Source organism: Ambystoma mexicanum, chromosome 2q, assembly GCF_040938575.1.
Source record: "Ambystoma mexicanum isolate Mex_15411 chromosome 2q, UKY_AmexF1_1, whole genome shotgun sequence".
NCBI classification, from domain to species: Eukaryota; Metazoa; Chordata; class Amphibia; order Caudata; family Ambystomatidae; genus Ambystoma; species Ambystoma mexicanum.
The window spans coordinates 362,407,385-362,434,120 of NC_090924.1; the positions used below are offsets into that span (position 1 = coordinate 362,407,385).

The 26,736-nt window shown below is 44.6% G+C and overlaps 1 protein-coding gene across 1 annotated transcript in view; it reads right to left on the reverse strand.

Annotated features, from left to right (window-relative positions):
- Positions 1-26,736, reverse strand: part of ERN2 (endoplasmic reticulum to nucleus signaling 2) — a 1,116,259-nt gene that overhangs the window by 767,178 nt on the left and 322,345 nt on the right. The window contains exon 5 of the mRNA XM_069647392.1: positions 9,261-9,333. Within this exon, the coding sequence (XP_069503493.1) occupies positions 9,261-9,333 (73 nt within the window). The remainder of the gene's footprint in view (positions 1-9,260; positions 9,334-26,736) is intronic.

Consider the following 26,736-nt stretch of genomic DNA (forward strand, 5'->3'; position numbering starts at 1 on the left):
AGAACTAAAGAAACACAATCGACACTCCCATAACATGAAGGTAAAGCCTCAGATCTGTGGCAAGGTGTTCAATGAGTCCCAGTACAACATCCAGTAATGTTCAACTTGTATTCTTCGTATCGGCTCACAAAACAATTGGGGTTCCCAGTCTAGTGTACCCGTCCCTCGCCCCCAACCTTGAAGGCGACTCCCACCTCCCTAGCACAAGCTCCCTATTTAACAATGGCTTTTTCCAGATTGGTTAACTACAGCCAGGGTACATCAACTGTCTAATTCTCTCTGTGCCCAGTTGCCCTTATGTAAGTTGTCTGCGTCAGGGACTTTCTACAGGACCTAGCGGGGTAGTCTGCTTGTCTTGGCACCCTTCCCCAGATAAGCCAAAAAACTGTGAGAGCCTCCCACAGTACTGGTTGCACCCAAGTAGTATCTACTACAGCAAATTAAGTCAAATTATCCAAAATGCATTGGCCAACTATATCTGCCTCATGAAACTTTGAAGAAGATGACATGATAATGCTTTTTTATTTATGCATTCTTTGTATTAGGTATACTACCAATTTTAATTAATTTGCCAAAGTAGATACTATGTGGGTGCAACAAGTACTCCAGGAGGCTCTCAAAGTTGTTTTGGCTCCGAGATTACTACTACAATGTGCTGTGTAGTTTTCTGGCATGTACCAAATCCAATTTACTAAACCTGAGAACAGATTTTGAAAGATAAGGTGGTTCCCACTTCACACCACTTCACACCACTTCACACCATTAACTTCACACAAAGCAGAAGCACACCCAATATGTCGTTTGCGGACATAGAGCATATTGCCGACGAAAGAGCAGGAAAGTTAGGTTTCTCAGCAGATGGGGCATATGCTATTCTGAAGTTGATCAATTAATCTGGACATATCAGCGCACAAAGTGATCCCACATGCAAGATTAAACAGTTAGAATACCCAATACGGAAAGAGTAACAGTAAACTCCATGCATCAACAGAGGGTCGTTATTATAGAGCACAATGATTGCGCATTCCACTCAGGGCCACATTATGCAAACAAAACAAGGAGTCTGTAAAAATGACACCGTTAATCCTTCTCCAGATGGCCAGCATTAGGAATGATTTGTCTTTTAAGCAAACTTCTCGCCATATGCTATGGTCCGTCCCCTCCAAACCTTTTGATTTTGTTTTTCAACCTGTCCTGACTTTTTACATAAAGTGAAGCTTACAGCCTTCCACTAAGCACTCTTGAAGACAAACCCTGTATAACCCTACCTGATGACCCACAGCAGAGATGAGATCCCTATCACTGCTGGGTAGGACAACTTTCTCACCAAGACAATCTTCTGTTCAATGGAATAAAGCTCCTCTTGAAAAAGATACAAATTTCCTTTCATGGTGTCAATGGTTGTTCCCATGCATTGTATTCTCTGGACTAGAGTGAGAGTGAACTTGTCTCCACTTACCGGAAGACTCAACATGTCTGTCTGTTGAAGCATGATCATTGAAGATGGCTTCCAGTTAGAGTTGTGCTGATGCTTTTATCAATGAAAAAGGTATGGATAAAGATGTTCTTTTTCCTTAGAAATGCTCCACCAGGCGGCAGAGCTGACCTGGCTCCAAGAAGGCCAGGTCCTTTAGGAGCTCTGTGCAACATTCACAGACTGTGGGACAAGGCCAGTATCATGGCCTTGCCAAGAGGGGATGGGAATGTCTCAACTAGTGGTGGAAGGACTACAAGGTAGAAATCCAGAAACATTCCCACCCCTAGGTGGTCAAAGGTATACACAACTGGATTTCCGGAGACCTTTCTGTGAAATCACGTGGGCGTGGAGATTCCTAAAAGCGTGGAACTGCTAAAAGGGGCATCCATAGTCCCTCAGAGGCAAAACAAGATGGAGCCCAAGGAAACTGGGACAATGTTGGTTGTTTTAAAGGCTGTAGCAGAAATTGCTCATTGGATAATGTAACCATACTGATTGCTCTAGATGTCATACCCAAACCCAATGCAAGAGGATGGAGTTAGAAAACATTTGGAAATATTTGTTAGTGTTTTGACAGGAAATGCAAGTGACACAAATGAAACATATGAAATTGGAAATAAAAATGAACAAGAAAGAATTGTACATCCATTTCCACAAGCAGAAGCAGCTCAGATTCCTGGAGTATATCAAAAGCATTGCCACTTGATTATGAATTTCACATTTGCTTCTTTTGTTTGTATTTTTATCTGATACAGGCCGTGAAGCCCTCAATTGCTCAGTTCCTTTTGCTTTCCCGCCATTATGCTACCATTGCATTTTCTTTCTGTTTTGGTCGGATGATGGGTTAGTACTTTGCTCGAAGCAATACCACCCTACTTTGGGAGAAAAAAAAAGATTGACTATAGCTACAAATCTTGAAAATCCTCCCAATTCACTCCAAGTGGCACAGAACTGATGGATCGTGGGGACTGGAAAGTGAACTGTTTTATGTATACTAAGGTACCTATGTTAACAGATTTGCAATCTGTTTATTGGTTAACTTGTTAATGCCCCAAGGGGTTTCTCCATGACACACTAGTTATTGTTTGAAAATACTAATGGAGAAAAGTTGTAAATAAATATTCAGTCAGTCAGATAATTTTATTCGGCCTTCAGGACATCAAATTACACCCTAAAACAACTCAAACAATTACTTCAATTTTGACAATGCATTATAGCAAAACCTCACTGGCACTATGGGGCATCTCAACTCAGATCTACTTGGGCCTAGAACCACATCGGTTCCCATAAATGTTAACAATTAGTTATGAAAACAAGCAGGAAATAATCCAGAATAAAGTGCAGCAAGAAATTACAGTCACCCTGCAGAAGGGCACACTCTAGATAAAGGAGAAAACTTTATTTGAGAAATTGGGGACTTCTCAAGGGGATTGGTGAGTAAACATTCACAGGACAGTAATGGAGTGCATTTATTTGTAAACTAGAATAACAAATAACCAATGCAAATCTTTATTTTTAAAAAGGAATGTGTCCACCAATGCGTTTGGAGAAGGATGGGGATGGTATATGAGCCAAGTGATAACACTGTACTGGAAGTGATTTCTGGCCACTGTGAATCTCTGGAATTGTCTCAGACCTTGCTTAATGGGACCATGGCTGCCAACCAGTCTCTTTTTAGCAAGAGTGGCACAATCTGTTGATGATCCAGAATCCAGAAATTCTCCCTTTTCAGTCACATGTTTTCAGAACAAGATCCAGAATCAGCCAGAAAATCTTCTTTGTGCCTCTTTTTTTCTTTAAATCTAAGCAGTACCTCGACTGCACAAGTTTTCCTCTTTCGGGGGTACCAGTACCATGGAATTATTTGCGAGCAGGATGTTCATCTGTGGCTGTAACCAAGTCCGATAGGATGGGAATCCAGCCAGTCGGAGAGGCATATTTGGTGTAGTTGCTCTGAGCCTCAACCAATAACCCTCTTCTTTGATGATGCCAAGCCCTCATGCAAAGAGTGAAATGTTGGCCAAAGGTGGGAGTGCGCCTTGACAATGCCTACAACCGGGTGATCTGCGCAGGAGGAGGAGGGCGTAAAGTAACTGGGACTTCTGTGCAGCTGGAAGTTTTCCCACTTCAGCCAAGGATTGGGTACTGCCTCTTCCTCAGATCTGCTTCCTTTGCCTATGATGGTATTGAAGCCTCTGGCTCTGCAGGTGCCACTCACCAAGTTGAACGCTCTCATTGTACTATTTGTATGAAATACCCACTCAAGTATGTCTGTCAAAGCAGAGGCATTGCTAGGGGAGGGGGTGAGGAGGCTATAGCCCCGTGTCTTTTGGTTGTAGCCCCGGATAGAAGCTCAGGGGTTACAACTAAAAGGCTAGCTAGCCCCGAGTCCAGACAGTCAGACATTACTCTAGCCCCAGATCTTTAACAGACCTATCAACACCCCTGCATCAAAGTCCTTCTTCTTGTCCAATCCAACTGTTTTCAAAGTATCAGCCTCAGTTTTCATGTTTTGCTCTTCCTCTTCTACCAGCACAAGAAACAAACAACAACCTGAAAAGGGAAGATCTTGAATTTTCTTTTGCCCACCTAGTCAGGGAGGGGTCAATTTAACTGAGAAGTGATATCTAAGGGTGAGGGAGAAACCTGCAGAAGTGCTGATAATTTGAACAGCTACAATGCTGCCTTCCTACATCACTTCAGAAAGTCTTCCCTTTTATCTTCTGGCCTAAACTGGGCAAGATGCTCATCTGATCACCAGAGCAATCCATCATAGCATCCCTGGAGGGATGTAGCACTAGACACATGCATGGATGTCACAGCTGTGAGGGAGACATATTTTAACAACTGCATTTATTGATTCTCTCTCCTAATTCAGGAGATGTGAACAAGATCAAAGGGATTGAGATATAGAACACATTTTCTCTGCTGTAGCAACCATAAGAAAATCCAAAGCTGGGTGTGTCCCCATGAAAACAGGGTCTTTGTTGGGCTCTTTGTACTTTTGTCTCTAGCTGGGATTTGTAGAGTTTCTCGGGGCTGAATATATAAAGACTTCTTCAATTACTGCAATAATTCAAGTAATAAGAGGCACCAGGAGTCTGAAGGCAAGCAGCTGCGGCAGTCTCTCCAAGACGATGGCTATCTTCTGAGTTGTGACATGTATAAGAAAGTTCAACTTGTTTTGCTGGCCAATTAAATACTTCATTGAAGGTCATCAGCAGGTACAGTACTATATTTTGGTCACTCAGTTGGAGAAAGCATATACAAAAAAGACCATTCTGACTCCGACAGGTCGGTGTGCATACTTCTCAGAGTTGTTCTGCAGGACACACACCATGATCTTGGTTGTGGCATGGCATTCCGTGGTTCCACCATTATCCCATGGTTTCCGGCTTTTCTCTGGCCTCGGTCTCGCTTTCCATCCCTTCTGATGGGACTGATCTAAGTTTGTCCTGTGGTGCCTCTGGTAGGGGAGTAGACTGCTGCTTGGCCAACCACACATCCAAGTGCCAATAAAAGAAAAGCCACAGTGAGACACTTGACTCTAGGTCAGATGGTTAGTATGGTTATTTATACAGAAATCACAGGATAGGTTTGAATTCGTATTCAACGGTTGCAAGGGGAATCACTACAACAACTTTTCTAGACTGTAATAGATGTGAGGGTCAGGATAAATGAAAAATACAGTGAGGCACCTAGGGATTCTATCCCCTCTTCAGTGCTTTCCCGGTTCTTAAAAAGTCCCTTCAGCTTGTTGGACTGGTGTTTGGACTGGTAAGTCCTTACCCCCGGGTTTCGTGCTTGAATCGTTTCCTCAATGCATCCCCTTTTCCACTCTGGTGTTTGCAACTCGCCTGCCCTATAGACTGTGAATGTATGTAGCCTCCCAGGCCGGGGCTCTCAGCTTTACACTGGGTCTGTTTCTGGACCTCTGGGTTGTGGTTTCTGTTTGGCCCCTCACTAAACGCAGCTTTTAGGGTTCCCAGTAAAATCTGTTCTAGGTCCAATCATCATTTACCAATATAGGTCTTCTTCCAGACCTTTGCCAGAGGTTTCTGTGGGTCTTCTCGCTAGGCCGTCTCTTTGTGTCTCCTTAATAGGCCTTCCACAAGACCTTTGCAGTAAAACTCTCAAAATCTTTTTTCCTCAGGCTGTCTCTGCAAAGGTTTTAATAAGCCCTCCATCAGGCCATTGTTGTAACATTCACACTGGGCCTTTCGACAGGCTGTCACTTTGGGTTTTCTTCCCAGGTCCTCCATCACAACTTTGTATAGGAATAGTCAGGCCATCTCTTCCCTTTGGTGATGGGCATTTCTTCCCCTATTTCTTCCCCTCTTTTCTGGGTCCTTGTCAGGCAGTCGATGTTGCCTGCCACAGGTCAGTCTCTCGCCTTGAGTTACCAGTAGAGGGCCAAGGTTATTGGCAATGCGGCCCCGTCAATGTGAGGAAGTGTAGGTCTCCAGTTCCTGAGTAGTCTCTGTGTCCATGGTTCCTTCTGCTGGGTATGTTCTCTTCTAGCCTGCAGCAAGCTCTTCCAGAGTGCTGCAGAGTTCCATCAGCCTGCTGCCCTACAGGGATTCTGCCTTCAAGGTTCTCCCCTTAGAAGGGAGCAGGGACAGACATGTCCGTCTCCCTCACGATCCTCCCCTAAACAGCAGTTTTCCTGGCCCTTTTATCCTCCTTAGTTGGCGGATGGGATTCCTTTCTCTTCTTCCATACAGTAATTCCAATTCCCGTTTGAATCAGGGACTTGGATGGGTAATTCTCCGTGGTTAGGTTCTTCCTCACTCATTACCTCTTTATCAATAACTGTGTGGATTGGTTACCTATCTAATGAATCAGATTATCCCTAATGAGGGTTGGTGAGGGATTAAAGGAGACACTACATGGTTCCACGTCCGTATGTCTAGCCTATCCTGGCATTTCTCCAAAGCTGCTGTCACTATCTGTGCATAGACCTCTATTTCCCAGCTACTTCTCTGGTAAGTATTCTGATAATGAAGTGCGATGTCTGCGAACAACGCAGTCATCAATGTGAGGAATCCTAAGATATTGTCCCTTCACCCCGAGGGGAGACCCTTTCCAGAAGGCCAGGGAGGTGAAGCCGCTACCCGATAGTCCCCTTGGGGCTGGTACTCAGTGGGTGGATCTCATAGGGAGGGAGGACATCATGGGATAACACAGTGTAAGATGCCCTCATCTGACTTTCTTCAATCATCGTCTTCTCCTTCCTCTGATCACCTAAGTTTCCCAATGTATTTATGCCACAGCAATAGTACCACTGGTACTAGGACAAGGAAGATTTAAGGCCAACTCCACTGAACTATTCCCTCAATATACCGAGACAAGGAAGATCAGGACTGACTCCACTAAACTGTCACCTCAATATACTGAGACGAGGAAGAAGTTGTGCACCAGAAAGAATTTGCAAGACCATCTTATTGAACAATCTAGTTTTTGTGTTCTGTGGAACTTAAACAGGGAAGAAGGACTAACAACATTGGTTGTGAATGTAAAAAAGATATGCCTTCTGCACTCTGAGGGTTTTTTGAATACCACTGTGTTTCCAGTCTCCAGTAAATGCCCCAGGGAAATTCTGGAACCTGTAGTCTTCTAAATCCTCTTTTAGTTTCATACGGGTCACTGAGGTATTACCATGTCCTCTGTGGAGGATTGGGCCAATGGGATCCCACCTTCTCCGTCCTCGGGTATGCACATCGGGAAGCATTCTCTACCAGTTCCTTCCGTTGCTGCCCGCTACTCCCACAGGGAAGGATGGGGAGTTTAGCAAATTCAACACAGATGGGAGAGGTTAGATTTAGAATTGGATCTGGCAAAGTGCGTGAAAAATCATTTCTTGAAATTGTTCACTCAGTGATCCTTTCTTCGATTTGGATTGTGAAGTCCAAGAAATGGTAAATAGCCCTGACCTTGAGAGTTTGGATAAAGTCTAATCTCTTGAATTTGAGCAATGCTTTGATGCTGAGGGCCTCATTTTCGGCCAGGTCACAATTTGGCTTCTGGGAGCCATTACGTACGGACATAAACACAGACGGCTCCCTGCCGCCAAAGTTTGATCATTTGCATGATAAAGTGCAAACGTGCAGGACAAGGCAGCGTACATGCATGTACGCTGCATTTTGCCTTGCACAATTGCACGCCGTCGTGCAAATGAGTAAACACTGCTTAGCAAGCAACATTCACAATTAAAAGTAAACAGTGCCCGACATGCAAACATGTTGGACAGCATTTAATTCTAATTGTGCGTGCTGCCTGCCAGCAAGCAAGCATGGCAGACATAGCGTACAATGGATCTCTATGGTGACCGCCTGCTTTATGCTGCTTTATGCTGGTGCTTTTTCACCTGTGCAAATGCTGGAGCTTTTGTATGGTGGAGAGGAAGGTGGAGGAAACGCAAGTTGCCTTCCGCACTTTCTTTCCGCCAAACAAATGATAAAAAATGGGGCGGATGTTAACGGAAGGCATTACAGCCTGACTTGCACAAGTCATTTATACCTCCCATTAATGTTACGCCCCATTTGAAAACGAGCTCCTGAATGTTTTTACTTTGAGCGTCTCTTGATTTCAAGCGCCTCTATGCCGAACATGTTCACATCGAGATTGTCAACATCATAACAGACAATGTTGTAGAAAGCCTCTATTATGAGAAACGCGTTAACAAAGGTCCCCTTGATTCTGCTGCGACTGAATGGTCCACCTGTGCGTTCAGGAGTGCCTGAGGTACTTTGTTGGGTGCCTGCCAGCATGGGCCACAGCACAGCCATCGATGTGGAATGGAAGTAATGAATTTTTACCAAATGGTCACTGCAGTACATTTGGAGTTCTCTCTGAGCGTTGTTCTCAACCTTTGGCTGTTCAGAAGTGTTGAAGTACAACTGTCAGCCCATGCTAGCCTAGTCAATGGCTAGGGATCACAGGAGTCACACTGCAAAACATCTGAAGAGCCACAGGTTGCCAACTCCTGTTTAGGGGCAGTGGTGCCTTGCACTATCTCCCAATACATGTTTTTGCATTTCTACCCTTTCTTTTTCCTTTACACCTCAGTTCTGAGAACGGCAGAAAAAGATGTAACCTGCTCATTCATTTTTACTTCTATTCACCAGGAGTACATATAAGAGAAGAGAGGTTATCAAATGATTGGTTTATTTTGTATTGTTTAAATCTGTAAGAAAATATTTCTACTAAAGTGTGTTGCAGGATCCTGCATGTTGGTGTTCTGTTCCCATGATTGGTGACTGCGATCCTACGAGAAAGAAATTATCATCACTGCACTTCCATCCCGTGCCATAACATTTGTTTATGTGGAGTTTATCGTACTATTTATTCAGAACAAAAAGAATCTTCATCAAATACCAGTCATATCTATTCCCAAACCTAAAGGAGCGACTTCAAGTCATTTTAAACCAGAAACAAACAGCTCCGGAACATGCTGCAACAGCTCCAGAATACAGAGCGAAAATAAAAATACAGATTATCAGAGTGCATGAAAACAGTACCTACATCCAGACCAACAACTTCAAGGCATAATGCAACAATTCAATACATACTTCATATGTTTTAGAATTCACACAAAGAGCCGCAAAACATGCTGTAAAAACAGAACAACTCCACAATTCACTTTAGGAGTGCTCTAAAAAAGACACAAATGGTAGAATAAATACTGTCCGAGTGGGAGGCCATTACTCAAAAACACACACACATACACACACAGATGCGCACACGTAATTTTGGAAATCACAATAGGGAGGGGGCATCCTACCTGTGTAGAGAACACCATCAGAACTGCGACAAGGGGAGGATTGCACAAGCTCCGGGATTGTGAATGGAAGCTTCTAGAAAATGGAACAATGAGACATCGAATGAAGAGCTAGACACATGACTGCTTGATTCAAGCATAGCTGTCAGTATATTAACAAGTGAAACATTAAGCACACATCACAGTATGCCTGGGGTATAAGGACTCTAGGGCCTCATCATGAGTTGGGCGGTAGCCCTTAAATGCGGCGGTAATGGTATTACCGCCATATTTAAGGGTTGGCCCTATCACAAGTCTGGCGTGTTTACCCCCAGCTGAAAGCTGGGGGTAAACACGCTGAGAAAATGCCAATTTTTGGTGTAATTGCAGTCAGTTAGCGCCCAACCCATGAGCCGGCGGTAATAACGCTGGACCCCTGATAACATACTGGAAAGTGGAATCCTGTAACTTTTGACCCCAATTGTTTCACAGGAAATGGTATCACACAACCTCTGAGCCATACAAATATTATATAAGCAGGTACAAGACAAACTGGTGACACCTAGAAGATGCTTCCTTCATTTACCGTGCAAAAGAATGCCAGATCATCCGTTCCTTGCAGGTTTCAGTAGGATGAATTAGTGTACAAAAAGGAATCGTAGCTAAAAAGGATCGTAGCTCAGCTCTTATGGATGCTGCAGACTGAACAGACAGGTTACCCAAAAGCTGGGCGTCTAAGGAACACATTAATTACAAAAGAATCCATAGTGGTCGGAATCCTGAGCTCTTGAGACCCCTAAATCAAATGTATTTGAAATCCAAGTGACTTTGGTATTGGAATGAAGTCGAACACCCTAGATGCAATTTCCACCAATGTTGGGGCCAGGCCCTCCACTCAGCATCTGGTTTCTCAGATGCAGGCTTAAAAATGCACATGCTAGTGTGCAGTGTGAAAAAGCCTCATGCCGGTTGTGGGATTGGGGTGACAGAGGGCCACCACCCCCTCCACGATGCAGGAACTGGAGGAAATCCTTGAAAGATCCCCCAAGCTCCTGAGCCATCACCAGCCTCAGTTTAAACACTGCCTCCCAGAACTCTAAAGACACCAGGTCCATTGGGGTCAGATGTGCAAAGCAACCTCAAACACATGAATTCACAAAGAACCCTCTGTCTGGGGAACAAGGAAGGGGAATAACAGAAGGCCATTTGTCAGGTAATCAGTTAAGGGGGGACCAGAGCACATCTTACTCTATGAACTTAACAGACCTTCCCTGTAACCCTGGCCGAGGCAAGGTGAAATTCATGAGCAACTGATGTCAAGGAAGTAAATGAGTGTGAGGAGCTACAAGCAGAAGGTGAGCAAACATTTAAAGAAGAACGATGAGCAGACGTAAAGAAGGGGCGAAGAGTTTGTGACAGGGCCAGGAACCTGACCCTGCAAAAAGGGGTATGGAGACCCCTCTTAAGCAGGGACTGGAGGCCTGCCAGGTTATTTCCCAGAGCCAATCCTGCCACAGCAGCGGGTCGAGGGAGTTTTGAGGGCCCCAGTCTCTTTTCCCCCATATATGCTTGTTTGCAAGTGAGAAGTGCCACTTTTCAAACTTCCTATGCCTGCCAGACAACATGCAGGCCAGTGTTTCCACTCTTCCATTTCAGTACTACCAAGCACAGAAATCGTAGCTGCCCACTGACGAAAGATGCAGCAGCGAACACAGAGCAGCCGAAACTTTGCTCGCTGCTGACCAGCAAGCAGGATGTTCAATTACATCGGACTACAAACTCTGAAATAAACAATTGCTGTACCGAGTCACCACCACAAAACAACGCTGGACCCACATTTGAAAAGTGCAGAGCTTAAAGTGCACTTTCTGGCTTCACACCTGTCTAACCGAGCCCCTGGTGCAGAATAAGGCAGAGATTGTCCCGCGTAACCAGGTGTGCCAATGGAAGGGGCAGGTTGAGGCTAAAAAGGGACGAGCAGGAAAGTGTAGATTGATCAGGTGAGGTCAAGTGGCAAGGAGGCAGGCCAAGAGACCAGGCAGTGGAAGAACTATGGAGCAGAGAGTGAACGAGACTAGCAGAGCGAGTGTTGAAGGTGAGCTACTGATTGGTGAGCAAAAGGGGTAATTGGGTGTGAGAGTGCATACATGGTGAGTAAGATGAGTAACTGAGACAATACGGGGTAAGTGAGACTGAGTGGGAAAGGAGGGTGAGTGTGAGAGAAGGAGGGGTGGAGCGTGGTGGGAGTGGAGAGTAGTGGGGATGGAGAGTAGAGGCTTTGGAGAGTAGTGGGAGTAGAGAATCGAGTGGAGGGTAGAAGAAAGGATTAGACATGAGACAGAATAATACCGGAGAGAGACAAGTCAGAGAGAGAGAGGGAGAGAAAGTTGAGAGTAGGATTAGAAGGAAGAGAAAGGAAGGAAAGAACATCAGGGTGAGGTACACAAGAGCATGACAGGGATAAGAGAAAGTGAGACCTGAGATGTTGGAAGGCACACATTCCTGTTTAAATGACCATTACACTTCTTGTGGGAAACCAGGCTAGGAGCCACCTTAGAGTCCCTGGAGGGAGTCAGATAGATAACGCTATTGCCTTTAGGCTGTCAACACTAGCCAGTAAATATTACAGATAGGAGTCTCTAGTGATTATCTTCAGGATTAGGGAAGTCTGGGCTAGGGCAGAGGTAGCCCATGGGAAGACAAGAATGGCAGGTCGGCCTTTAGGTGTACCCCCTTTAAAATGATAATAGAAATCCTTCAACCTTCTTCGAGAGATGGTGTATTGTTGAGGCCATCTGTGACTAGTCACAAGGAGGAGTGGTGTGCACTATAGAGGGAAAAAGAAGGGCGAAGGTGGTGGCAAGAAGGAGCAGTAAAGAGGAGATAAGAGAATCCTGGGGTTGAAGGAAGATAAGAGGAGATCATGGTGAATCACCAAGGAGGAAATGAGGAAGAAACCAGAGGAGAAGAACAGAGAAAAGGAAGTGGAAATTGCTGAGTAGGATGAGATTTCCAATACAAGGAACAGTAAACTTAAGGGATGGTTGAGACCTATATTCTTTTAGAAACTGTGGCAAGGACTATGACAAACACAGAGATTAAACCAGTCAACCCCAGGGCCCACCATGACCGTTGTCAAGCTCTTCAAGAGTGCCACTCCTGGTCCACGCTGACACTGGACAACCTATGGTACCAAGGGTGGTGGTGCTGGTTTGTCTTCAAGAGGAGAGTACCATGAATACAACTTGTATGAAGCCAAGCATCAAGCTTCAAGCACTTAAATTCCAAAACACTGTTTGGGAATTTATTTTTCCTGAGAAATGCAGGAGGCTTTGATTCATTCAAAACCTTCCAGCCATCACCTTTCCGTTTAGCTACATTCACCCATAGTAGGACGAGAATGCCCACAAATGGGTTTGTGACTTGCTAAGAAACCCAAGCCACACCACACAGATGATGGCCAATGAGCCTAAAACATGTCTGGGGTTATTGGCGATCTGTTGCAGAAGGGATGTGGCTTAGCAGTTCAGACTGCCCATTTTTAGATGGGATCACGCCTGATTGTCATAAGGTCTTCCCTTCTGTAATATGGAAGGCTGAAAAAACAATGGTCTGTAGCAGAGATGCACAACTGGTTACATTGCAACTCAGAATGTAAAACACAAGTCTTAAATAAAGTGCCTGACTGTCAATGGGGATGATGGGGTGGGATGGGCATTGGTGCACACATTTGAGGGGAAAGTATTCCTGGGTTTTCAGGTGTACCATTTATTTTTTCTCTATTTCGTAACTGTAATCTGTGTGATACACTGCCTTGTAATTGCATTACCACTTTTATTTATTGTATAATATGGGACAGGAAGCATAGTTTAATAGTAGTACAACTGCAGACATCAGGGTGCAAGAACAAAAACTGGATCAGAGAGCCGTCACCACCTGACATGACAGAGGGAGAGAGAAAGAGAGGAGAAAAAGAGAAAGAGGCAACACTTCATCATAAAAATCACATGACTTGGAGAGTCATAAATATTGTCCTGGAGGGCTACAACTGGCACGTGGGCCAAAAGTTGTGCACCTCTGGTCTGAAGGGTTGCCCAGAACAATGCAAGAGGTTACAATACATATGATACCTTTCAGCTATGTCCTTCTGTTTTGCCACGTTGCCTTTTCTTCAGCTATGTCCTTCTGTTTTGCCACGTTGCCTTTTCTCCTGCTAGGTGACGCAGACGAAGAGAGAGCGGAAAGACTAAAACGCTACGGTCCTATAGAGAAAGCTTGATTTGTTTATGTTCCTTGATTTTACACAACATGACCTCAGTTCAACCTAACGCCTCAGCCTTTCTGTTTAACGAAGACCCTTGAACCTCAGACCTTGGCTGTGAGTTATCTGTTGATCCTTCAGCAATCACAGCAGCCAAGCTAGAGGTGACAATTCTTACAATTCTACTTTAGGGCTGTTAGGCAGAATCACATGCAGTACCCTTGGGGAACACTACATGCAATTAAGACTACAAGTGTCAGTACAATTTCACCTTTGGTACAAGTCTGTACTACACAGTAATGTGGTAGCAGTGGCTGAGCAGCCAGACTTATCTCAAGAATAAAGTGAGCAGTAGAACAAGTTACACAAAGGACCAACAAATACAGTGATTCAAACAAACACTTACTCAAGCTTTCTTGGTAAAAAAATATACATTTATTTACACAGTCGTTTGGAAAACATTACACTAGCAAGAGCAGCTCAATATCATATACTAACAGACTACAAATACACAACCAATAAGTCCCCTGAAGTGGGAGCAAAATGGCACTTCAGTTACTTTACAAAGGGGTGAAAAGACAAGGTTATAAGAAATGAAGCACACATACTTTCATAGGCAGGGCAACGGTTTTCAGTTAACTACAACCAGCAATTCAGTTCATAGGCCTGGGCCAAAGTCAATGTTCAGAGTCTTTGTATAGGATAGCACAGTTCTGGTAGTAAACGGTTAAGTCTTTGCCATGTATCTTAGAAGAATTTGGTCAGACGAAAACTTAGATGTTGGTTTAGGGAAGGACAAGCCTTCGAAGTCGGGAAAGTTACACAAACTTTCACCGTGGCCAAAAAGATTTCTGGAACGCGTTTGCACAGTACCTTTAAAGTGAAGAAGAGCTGTAGCTGAGGCAGTTGTTCTTGGCAGTTCGAGCAGATCTCGCTGTTCCTGAGCTTCAGTCGTGGGGACAAGAAGGAGGACGTCGGGAGGTTCCTGCACTGCCCAGGGAAGAGGCCAAACACTTGGCAAAACGTCGGTTTAAGGTGTGAGTGCCCTAAAGACCACAAACTGGTATCCTTCCCACTGGCTATCCGGTTTTCCACAGCACCCTGCAGAAAATTCGACCGGGAGGGGACGGTGTCCAGGCAGTTTGCGATTTGGTTGTTCCCACCAAACTCAATGGAAGAAGTTAGCCTTGAAGGTCTTCTCTGTCGATGGAGTTTCGGGCAATTCGGACCTGCAGCATGGCTTCACCGGTCATCCAGGAGTTGAAGCAGTCGTCTTCCTTCAGCTCGTCTTCGGTTCTTTCGTTCCAGTGGTTGACTCTGGTTTCCAAGTCCCAGAGACCTGCTTTCAAACAGTTTTTCCCCATTCATTCCAGCCTGGCTGTCACTCACACAGCAGGGTGGCTGTCCTTGCCGGACAGCCAGCCGGCCAATCACGCCAGAGTGCATTCAGGTCTCATAGGAGACTAAGAACATGGAGTTTCGGGCACCCCCCTCACATCCTGTCCACCCCAGACACTCAGGCGCCAGAGGAGAGCTTCAGCACTGAAGGCTGCCAAATACCAACGAACAAAGGGACCAAACCTGGTTTGGCGCGCAGAGTTAAACACTAGAAGGACCTTTCCAAAAAGAAACGGCAAAAAAAGTTGACCAGAGTCTGTTTTTACAGGTAGGTCGTGGGCGCCATTTTGGAAAACATGGCTGACCCGATGTTTAGCTACCGGTGTTCGTGGTCGGGAAAAATCATGGTAGTTTGTTTAAAACTACTGTCACCAGTAATTTCAAGTGGGAAAAGGGAACATTTGACTGTTACATGAGTCTTTAGACTCAGGGGATGCTAGGCAACCCCTCCAGCACTCTATCGGAAGATAGTGTGTGCTGGGTCTGTACATTTAAAAAGACTAGTAAAGTTAATTTAACTTTACATGTTCTGGGAGACAGTAGTCAGTCCCAGACAAGGTATTTAAACCTTGGGGAGTCTGAAAGACACCCCTGTGCCACTGCATTGAAGTTGCTCGGTGACACATAGAAAATGATGATGCCTATGGAGTTGTTTTGAAACTCCATATCCAAAGAACACAAAAGTAAAACACATTGAAAATGAAAAGTTCAAAGTCCCAAAATATAGCCAAAGAGCTGGAGTGCTCTAAGGTGGAGGGAATTTAGCACTTGGGTGAGAATTCTCCCTAACAAGGGCTTATTATGCAGTTATACCTTTTAGCAACTCATCAGGCAGCAAAGAAAAGGCATTGGGCTTCATTATGAGTCTGGTGGTATCCCTGCCGGTGCTTCTGGCGGGTTGCTGAAAACATATTGCCAACCCTACACTTAAAACTAAAGGGTTTTATTATCGTCTTGGTCCAGAAGAATGACTCCCTTCTTCTGGACAGGCACAGTTCCATATATCAAGGAAACTGGTTCCTGAGGGAATGGTTCCCTTCTGTTGTTTTTTCCAGCAAAGTGTTCACAATGTTCACAACTACACCAGGGTGAATGACTCTCTTCCCCTGGTTCTCTCCTGGCACCTTGCCAAAAGAAGGCCTCCCTTATCTTAGCTTTTCCCCCAATGTATACAAAACCACCCTGGGGTATGACTCCCCTCCCCTGGTTCTTTTTTCACTTGTTTTGCTGGCAAGAGAATGCCTCCCTTCTCTTCGCTTTTCAGTGTTCACAAACACACCATGGGTTATGAATTCCCTTCCCCTGATTCTCTTTCAGCTCCTTGCAGTGCCAAGAGAATTCCTCCCTTCTCTTAGCTTTGGGCATGACTCTCCTCCCCTGGTTCTCTTTTAGCTTCTTTGCACGGCCAAGAGAATATCTCCCTTCTCTTGGCTTTTCACAATGTTCACAAAGACACCAGCGGGCATCACTGCCTTCCCCTCATTCTCTCTTAGCTTCTCCGCAATGCCAAGAGAATGCCTCCCTTTTCTTGGCTTTTGACAACGTTTGCAGCCCCAGGAGGAATGTCTCGCTTCCCCTGGCCTTTCTCACACAGCCATCATGGTTCACTAGCCTGCCAGGTACTGTGACTATGAAGATCAATGATGATTGTTTTCTCTTATGGGTGCGGGTCCCAGACTCGCAATTAATCTTCCTATTTCTGGTTTCATCTTCCTTCTTGATACACTTGTTTTACTCTCGTGCCAAGTACCATCCTTTTGCAAAATGTATGATAACGTTTCTTCACAGCTTTCATGGTCCAAGACCCTATATTGTCTGTTTCTCGCACCCCTTTTATCTTGCCAATGCCTGGTCCAGTCCCCAGTGCCTATCCAGCAACCTCTGCACCGTAGAGCATGGTCTGCATACGTTGCAACTTGCTACGGGCATTTGCAGTCAGCTGAGGGACTTCTGTGGCACTCCTGGGCTTCCTCTGGAATGTGTTGGCTCTGCAGCCTCAACTCTCCACCTGGCAGTACGGTCTCTACTCCAAGTGCTCTCCAGGGTTCAGGGATGCTTGGAGCTTCTATCCGCCAGCTTGCCTTGTCCTTCGTCCGTCTTCGTTCTACGTGGGTGCTTGCTCTCACAGTTCCTCCTCATAGGATTAGCCAAATGTGTAAGTCTTATTTTATACTGGCTTTGGCCAATAGGAAGTTGGTAACCACTAGATCATTCCATTTGGTTCCTAAAGGTGCTCTACACCTGCTCCTCGTCACAGTTCTGAACTGGCGCTAGCAGGGCTCGATAGAGCTGTTCTTCATCTCAGTACTTTGCAAGGAGATTCTACTTGGTAGTTCTGATTCTTCCTCGTCCCAGTACTATCTAGGGGCACAGATTTCTCAACCGTACATATGCAGATAGTAGATGGGTGGGGTGATGACGGGGTGGTGAGTGAGGAGGCGATGGTGTATGTGAAAACCGCATTCTCTCCAAATAGTTGTCACTGGTCTCATATCGGGCTTCCCTCTCTATGAGATCCACCCGCTGAGTACCATGCCCAGGGGCACTATCGAGTAGCAGCCTCCCGTCTGTGGCCTCACGAGAAGGGGCTCTCCCCATGGAAGCAGCAACGACATCCTAAGATTCGTCACAGAAGCTTCTAACATTTTAAAACCTACATTTTGAAGATTCAAAGCTGCAATGTAGGGCTTCTCAGCCATTAAATACCAATGAACAGTACCCAGATAGCATAATTAGCACAGTTTCTCATCTTGTTGCAGCTCGTCAAAAGCAGATACGCACTTCCTGCGATTTGCTAAGTGCTTATAGTTCATGTTTATTGACTGTAAATGTTATCCATGCATAAGGTTTATTTATTGATGACTGTTTAGACAATCTACCCGTCTGGAGTCTTTCTTTCAGGTTTCTTGCATGCTTCAGCTTGCACAACCTAATTAACATACTCTTTACCCCAGTGGCTTCCTCAGCTTCTCTGCCCGTGTTCCCTGGCCACTGCTTCCAAATACACACAGCGCCGGAGCAGGTTCAGCGCAAGGAACAAACTCCCTCATATTTATTTTTTTATTTTTATTTTTGTAAGCGCCACATGCCCATGGGCCTCAGAGTGCACATAAAAGACAGACAAGGACAGCGTGAGTTAGAGATCGGGCAGCGGGAGACAAGAGAAGAACACTAAATTCAACCTGGGAAGTGAGTTCCATTGTAAAGGAGCCTGATTATCGAAGGATGTCCCTCCGAAGTGCGCCATGTGGGATAGGCAGAGGAGCAAAGCTGTTTCCCCCTACATGGATTTTTACTCAATCAATGAGATATGTTGGGCAGGCATTAGCCCGACATTTGAAAGACAGCGTCAGGATCTTGAGGGTGATCCTGTGCTGGATAGGCAGCCAGTGGAGTGCCCACCTGGCATCGGAGACGTGCGCACATTTGGACAGGCCATGAATGGCCCGAACTGCATTATTCTGTGCAACCTGCAACGCTTGTGTATTAAGATGTGTAGTACCTGCCAGGAGGCTGTTGCAGTAGTCAAGTCTGGAATTTACTAGTGCAGAAGCGAGCAGCGCACAGTTTTTTGCGGTAAGAAATGGGCAAATGTAGTTTATTCGCTTGGTAATGAGGCCACAGGAGGATCGAATGTAGGAAACATGTGGTTTACATAGATAATTCCTCATCCATGACAACCCCCAGAGTCTTGACTTGTTTCGAGACTGGAATGATGTTGCCTGCGATACAAAAGTTGGCATAGGTCGGGGCTAGTTTGCCAAGACGGGCTTGGGATGCCGCAATCGGAAGATCTGTTTTATTGCTATTCAATGCAAGTGAGTTAACTGCCACCCAGGTCTAGATGGCATTGAGGATTTTGTTTACGGCAATCATGTCCTGCTCATACTTCCCACTGAGCTGGAAGACGACCTGAGTGTCATTGGCATAATTTGTATACTGGGCACCCCGGGCGTCTTACAGGTCCAGTAGCGGCCTGATGCATATATTAAACAAAGTGGGTTACAGGCAAGAGCCCTGAGGGACGAGACATGTTTGAAGAACAGGGTTGGAGCATTCCTCACCAACGGATACCCAGAATGTCCGAGGGCTGAGAATTGAGGATATCCACTGGGATGCTTTATTGGAGCAGTATGCAATCTCCGCCAGCCTTGTCACCAGTAGGTAATGGTCCACCAGGTCGAAGGCCGCAGAGAGGTCCAAGAGCATCAACAAGGCAGGATGACCTCTGTCCACTATGCCGGCCAAGGTAGATTTCCAGTCCAGCATAGCAGTTTCCATCCCATGCTGGGCTGTGAAACCTGATTGGAATGGAGATAGGGTCTTGGGGGACGTTCATATGAGTATTGCATCCCTGAGAAGAGGTCTGGATGTTACTAATGGTCTGCCTATGAGTTGCAATCTTGGGCAGGAAGTCATCATGGATTTCTTGGCACCATATGGAATCTTTTATAAAGTCTTGGTTGATGGGGGGAGAATCCTGAAAATAAGCCAAGATCTTGAAAAGTTTGCTGACGTTAGAGCAGCCGTCGTTGATCCTGTTATTGTAGTAGATACATTTGGAGGAGATAATAGCTGCTTTAAATTCCTTCACTGCTTGCTTGTAAAGTGCTAGTGTAATAGGAGTAGGGTTCCTACGCCAGGCTCTTTCTCGTGCTCTCATCGTCTGTCCGGCAGAGATAATGTCATCTGAGAACCATGTATTCTGGTGCACCTCGGGTTTGATTATTTTACTTTTCAGTGGCACCAGGTCTGAGATGGCCAGTTTTATGGATGTGGTGATATGTACCACAAGATGTGAGGACTCAGAGAAGCTGGTCAGCGGTTTTAGGCTAGATGATAGTAGGGCTGTAATATTGGCGGAAGTAACATTTTTAAGGTTGCATGTCAGTTTTTTGATTTGGGTTAGGGTATTCCGTATTACTGGAGATGTTGGAAGATTTAGCATGGTATGAATCAGAAAGTGATCAGACCATGCACATGGCAACACCTGGAGGTGGGATAGAAGTAGATTTTGGGATACAAACCAGTCGAGTGTATGCCCACCTTTATGTGTTGCCTCCATTGTCTGGGTCCTGTGGATGTCACTGAGTCAGTTAGTGAGGAGCCCTGTTTATCCAGAGGGTCATTACCCAGTGATTGAAGTCACCCATAATAATCATTGGGTTTTTAGATTCAGTGATGTGTGCAAGCAGCTCAGAGAGCTGTTCCTCAAAGTGCGGCATGTCCCTTGGGGGCCTGTAGAGGGTCAGGACATTAAGCAAAGAGTTAGCCAAGGTTTTAATCTTGATCCATAACGATTCACAATCGTCTGGGCTTGTTATGAGTTATGGCACGACAATCAAGGTGCCTTTTGCCCATTATTATCATGAAAGTAAGACCACTCATGTACATGCTTCTTCTCCCAGTTCAAAAATACAATACACACAGCAGCCGAGTGGACTTAGTGGAAGGAACTAACTACGTCACAAGAGTAAGTCCGCTTGTGAAAGTCTCCTCTCCATGGACAGGAGCTAACGCTGCCGACTGTTAGCGCAAGCATAACTCCATGGGCATTAGGTTTTTTAACACTGTTTATGCTCCCGAACTTCATCTTACCTAGAAATGCTTCCCAATATTCAGTCCTTTCAATGCCTACTTGACATTCCGTCTCCATGCCTCATGTTTTCTAATTTGGGCTTCAATTTCACAACCTTCAAAAATCTACATACACTGCTCAAGACTTCTTGGCTCCTGTCTCCAGTCTGCTCTAAATGGCTGGCTGCTCCCCTGCACTTTGGTATTTTTATTGATTGGTGTGTTTTGCTACTCTAAACTCTTCAAAAGAGACAGTATTCGCCCCCTCTGCTGCTTGCAGGTTTTTCTCCTTTATAATTACTCTTACAATGTCTGCTTCTAAAGGTTCGGAGAGACCAGTGCAGCCTACTGACCAAACTCTTTCACAGACGCCTGCTTGAGTGCAAATTTCGCAAAAATGACCAGGACCATTAGCGGCCTGTTCCTGCTGAAGGAGTGAAGGAGGTATATAGGGGTATATAGGTGTGTGCCCTGAGCTTGTGGCTGTGCCTTAGCTGGTAGAGGAGGGACACGGCTGTAGTTCATAATTACAGGGCTGCTCTCTCCAGCGGAGCAAAGCTGTGAATGGGAAGTTCCTGCAACTTCCCAGCATCTTACAGCCAGATTAATCACAAGAATACCATCTTTATGGAACTTTAATTTGTAATTGCTCACTCCTAAACACCTTGTTTAGCTTGCACGCAGACCTAGACTTACTTTTCTCTCTTCCTGACCACCCTCTATTCTATCTCCTTGGTGACTTTAACCTCCATCTATCTTCAAACACATGCCTCATCGCCCCTTATTCCTACACTTCAATCTTACTCTCTATTCGCACTTCCAGGTCCCCCTCTGATATCTCGGGCTCCTCTCTTGATCCCATTTTCTCGTCCATTTCCACTCACGCCCCTTTGGTTTCTTTCCCAATTTACTCATGTGACCATTTTCTTCTTTCAATCTTCTTTCAACTCCCTCCGCCACCATTCTCTCTTCCTTGCCTATCCCTGGCAGTTCTCCCCACTCTCTTTCTCTTCGACTATTTTCTCTCTCTTACCGTCTATAGACCTATTCTCTACTTTTCTCTACTAGGTCTTGCTGTTTCTACATGAAATAATCTGCTCTCCACTATACACACTTCAACCTCCTATGTCTTTCCCTCTCGTAAACATTCTCAGCCTTGGCTATCCCCTGCTCTCCATTTACTTCGCTCATCCCTCCATAAAGCTGAGCAGCGTTGGAAAATATACCACTCTCAAGCTGATCTTGATCACCTGTCTGCTCTTCATTCGTCTTACAATTCCTCTTTTTTGGCTGACAAAAAAATGCTACTTCTCTCTAACAATTTCCATTTCCCACCATCCTGGTTTCCTTTTCCATTAATAAACTACTCTCTCCCCCTTCTGCTGATCTCTCCATCTCATGTATATTCTCAGCCTAAGAATTCTCAAATTAGTTCACAACAAAAATGTCTACTATTGGCTCCTCTCTCTCTCAGATTCCTTCCGTTCTAACTTCCCGCGTTCTCTTCTCCAAAATGCCACAACTACTTTCTCCTATTCCTCCATCTCTTTTAACTGACACTTCTAACTTGTTATGTCGGGCTAACCTTACAGCCTCCCGTCTTGATCCCATTCCTGCTTCTCTTGTTCTTCAAATCTATCCATTGCTACTACTGGTACCACTATTATCAATACTTCTCTTAGGAATTCTACCTTTCCTTCTTCTTTCAAACATGCTACTGTTATTCTAAAACAGAAATTCTCTTCTTTCCTCCTCTTTCTCCCTCTCCACCACTTTCCATTCCCTCAATCATTTCCCCCCGCTCCTTATCGCCCATCTCCTACTGCCCATAACTTAGGGGTTACTTTTGATTATGCGCTATCCTTCTCTTTAAACATCTCATCTACCGGACACACCTGTTGTTTTCATCTCTTCAATCTACGTAAAATTCACCCTTTTCTTTCCTTCTGGGCCACTAAGTTCATCTTGTTCTCTTCTAGCTTCTCTAAACTAGACTATTGCTCAGCCTTCCTTGATGGCCTGCCTGCCTCTCTCTCTGTTCTATCTTCAATTCTGCTGTTCGACTTCTCTTTCCACTACCCCCTCGCTCCTCTCTTAAGCATTCTCTTCTTTCCTTCTTCCCTTTGACTCCTACCTCTTGTTCATTTTCTCTGTATTGTTTTGAAAGGCTATCATGGTCATGCTCCTCCCCATCTCTCTTCCATTATTTCGCCTTACATTCCCACACACTTTCTCCACTCTCAGCACCTCCACTTTCTTACCTTTCTGAAGCCTCCATGTGCTCCTTCGCGGTTCCAGTCTTTTTCACTTCTAGCTCCGAAACTATGGAACAATCGACCTGTCGACATCCGTGTCCCTCCCTCCCGTCATATCTTTCAATCCCGTCCTAAGGCCTTTTTTCTACTTTCCTCCACTGATCTATCCTCTGACATGTAACTTATTTTTATGTACTGTTTTTTCTTATTTACTGTAAAGCGCTTTGGCAAAAGCGCTCAATAAATGCAAATACAATACAAAATACAAATTGGAAACTTTGCTGCTGTGGATGGACCAAAGACACTCAGTTCCTGCTTTTCGGGACACTCTCCTCCCCTTTTCTGGGACGGAATTGGAAGCTGTAGATTATGCCTCGTTTGAAGACTGCTTTGTTTGTTCAAATCCGGGCTTGCAGCAACTGAAGGAAGGAATCGGTGGAAGCAATAAGAAAGATCTTGGAACCACACATATATTGGAATTGTACATTCTCTCTGGAATTATCTGTGCCTCCTAACCAGAACCACCATTCTCCCAGTTGCATTTTAGGGAGTCTCTGCTCTTCTGTGGAACTGTGGAGCTGTGTACGAGTATTAGTGGTTACAGTTGCATCAAGCCTTTTACTAAGTTTTCAGCAGGTGACATTGCTGGGATTAGTGTTTTTTCTTTACAGGTCTTAATATTTATAAGAAAATTACTGGTAGATTTCTCATAAGGAATGGGTCTCTTTTATTACAGCACAGCGTTGACTTTTCATTGGGATTTTTTAATTTCTACTTGTTTGCACATCCTCATTATACTTCACCTGTGGGAGTTGGCTGGGGGCATAGGCCTTTGAGCCTTCTGTAAGTTAATATTATTACTGATTTATCTGCACAAATTTTGAATGTGAAAATCACAGGCCAATTCTAGACACTGTAGACTGCGGCTAGAGGGGCATCAGAGGCGATTCTTATCTATCTTTCTCTAAGTATAGGGAAAAGGAAAGCAACTGCCTAGTCCAACACACAACATAGCAGGAAATCTAAAAATGCCTCTGGCCAACTTGCAAAATATTCCTTGGATGCATACCTGAACGTTATCACTGGTAAATTAGAAGAGGAACTTTCGGAAACTGAAAGAGCTCTCTGTTGGTTGAAGAAAGACTTTGTAATCTGTTGGCAAACTCAGGATTGTAGTTTAAACATGTTTGTACATTGCCTGGGGAGAATAACAAGCCCCTACTTTCTAAAATGCAACTGAAAGATGGGGAGGAGAAGGAAGTGGATTTATGAGAAGGAACTTATGACAGAGAGTTGGCATAAGAACATGAAAGCAGAACAGAACAATTGATGGGTTTATCTAAAATTATGTTTGACTTTATGAAGTGTTTTAAACAGTAAGTTTTTAATTATCTAGAAATCATGATGACATGGTACGTTCGCTACAAACGCATGACTCATCAGGTCTGTCATGTATCCAATTTAATGGACTCTAATATTATTGTGCCCCACCACCTGAAAGAGAATTTCAATCTAGCAGAGTCTCATGGCAGTCCAATGCCTCTCAGGAAAGATCAAGTTTGTGTCTGGAAAATCACTTCAGCAATGATCTATAGTGAGATATCGGGGCCAAACGTAGCAAACCCGGATCCTTTCTCTGCCTGCAAAGGCATCTCCATTGGTCGGAGTGCTGGTACAGGTGGATCCCGGGGCAAAGGCATCACTGAAACAACACTATCCTTAATCAATAAAGTTTCGCATTGAATAAACACTAAGATTGAAGGCCTCACAAGTAATGCTAGAAGCATCTACAATGTTTCTCCGCAGGCTGATTTCATCGAAGCCCGGTTTACCGGGCCCGATTTGGGTGCTGCAGAGAAACATATTTCTCTTTGTAGCGCCCCCTTCCTACACTTCCCTAATGTGGGGGACATCCCTGCAACATCGGTTCCCCAACCTCCTATTCCACCAACACATCCCCCATTTCTGACAACATACACACACACAGGAACCCCACTCACACACATGCACACACCCTTACCCCTCCCCAAAACCCCTCCTTACCTCACAGTCCAACACCTCTTCCTCATTATGCAGTTCCCTGACAGGTCGCCATTTGTTATTTAATTTAATGTGATTTAGTCTAAACAATTTAAACTTTACACATATACTACAAGCAACAAAACTAAATACAAAAAAACAATCAATGTCAATATATACAACATATCCTAAAAAACATACAAGCATCATAAGAAAAACATCATAAAAAACATCATAAAAAAAGAAAAAAATTCCAAGTTAACAAAACTCATTAAAGCCCACAGAACCAATGCATAGATTACCCTATACACTTGTCGAAACTAAAAATGTAAGTACATTAGACCAACACTATTCATAGTGGGACAACCACCGGAGAGGATAATTACTCGGATGATCTCCCATGTTTGCACAGATTATCCACCGTCAAGGAGTACCGATCCTGCTTACCTAAAATTTTCTAACAAAGGGCCCAATATCGATTCCACCTTTAGCCATATGTTATATAGAGCAACCAAGAGACTCATATTACTGGAATTCGTGCAATATAGCCAAAACGAAAGTCCACCAATGGTTTCCAAGTTGTGTACATATTTGCCCAATAGTGACTGTATTGTTTTGGTTATGCTGTGACATTTAGTTAGTAAATGTCTGGCAGCCTCTAAGATTTCCACTTGGTTACAAAGGCGACAAGTACGATCTTCTATTGGGATCCTTGCTCTCCTCCCCACAATCATCCTAGTAGGTAGTTGTTCCATTCTGAATAAAATAATAAAACGCCTAAGTCTTTTGTCTGGGCAGAGGTTTAAATACGCTTGAGGTTTCATAAAATCATAATGTCTATGTGAAAACAAACTGGTAGCTCTTTAATTTGCTCAAACAGGCATAGTTCTCCAGCCAGTCCGATAGAGCAACCCGTTTGCCGAGTGCATTCTGTACTACTTTTGAGTAGCCACCCCCTCTTAGTCTCCATCCAATCTCTGCTAAATATTGACTCATGGGCTCATGAAATGAGCCTATAGAGCACCCTTTGCCTAGTTCTTGATGAACAGCCTTCAGTAAAGGATTGCTGGTACCACTGATTATCCGCACAAAGAATCATGTTCTCTTTTTTAATACAGTTGCTTTTAGAGAAAGGAGTCCCAGTTCTAATTTTATAAGGGCCATTGGGACTCCAGGAGGTAAGCCCAGGATCCGGCGCCAGAACTTGCCTTCAATAATCTGGAGCCAAGCTAGATCCAAGGACCAGAGAGCTTCCAGGCCATATGTGATCATAGGGGTAAACACTTGAATACATAATTGCTGTATGGCCCAAAGTGAAAAATCGCACTGTTCATTGGAAAATCGAGCTATCAGAGCAGAAACCTGGGCGGCTCTAGCAATACTTGTTTGCCTGCACGCATTATAATCTCTGAGAGGTTCAAATTCAACCCCCAGATAGCAATAAAATGGAGTGTATGCTATGGTTACGATACCCACTCTAAGGTTGATACGGCTGACTCTTTATGACTTTGGTTTTGTCTGGGTTGATGGTCAAACCTTTGATGTTGGCATACTCCCATAGGGCTATCGCTGACCCGCATAGGCTAGGACCGCACAAGGGGAATCTCTGATTTTAGGGGGACAGTAGTTAACAGTCCCTATTGACACCGGTATGTCATATACATAGAGGTTATAAACTAATGGTGCAGTAACACACCCTTGCTTGACCCCCCTGTTCTGTTGGACCATTTTAGTTGTGTGTCCTTCCTGATCTAATTTAAGCCTTACCGTAGTATTATGGTGGAGTAATCTTAAATAATATAGGAGTCCCTTTGGGCACCCGATGTTTTCCATTTTAAACCACAGCCGCTCTCTGGGGATAGAATCAAACGCTGCCTTAAAATCAATACATAGTGCATAAAGCGGCGGCTGACCCTTACTGAGCGCTCTCGTGTGTAAGATATCCATCACAACCAAGTTATGAGTCGTAGAGTAGTCCCGCCTAAACCCG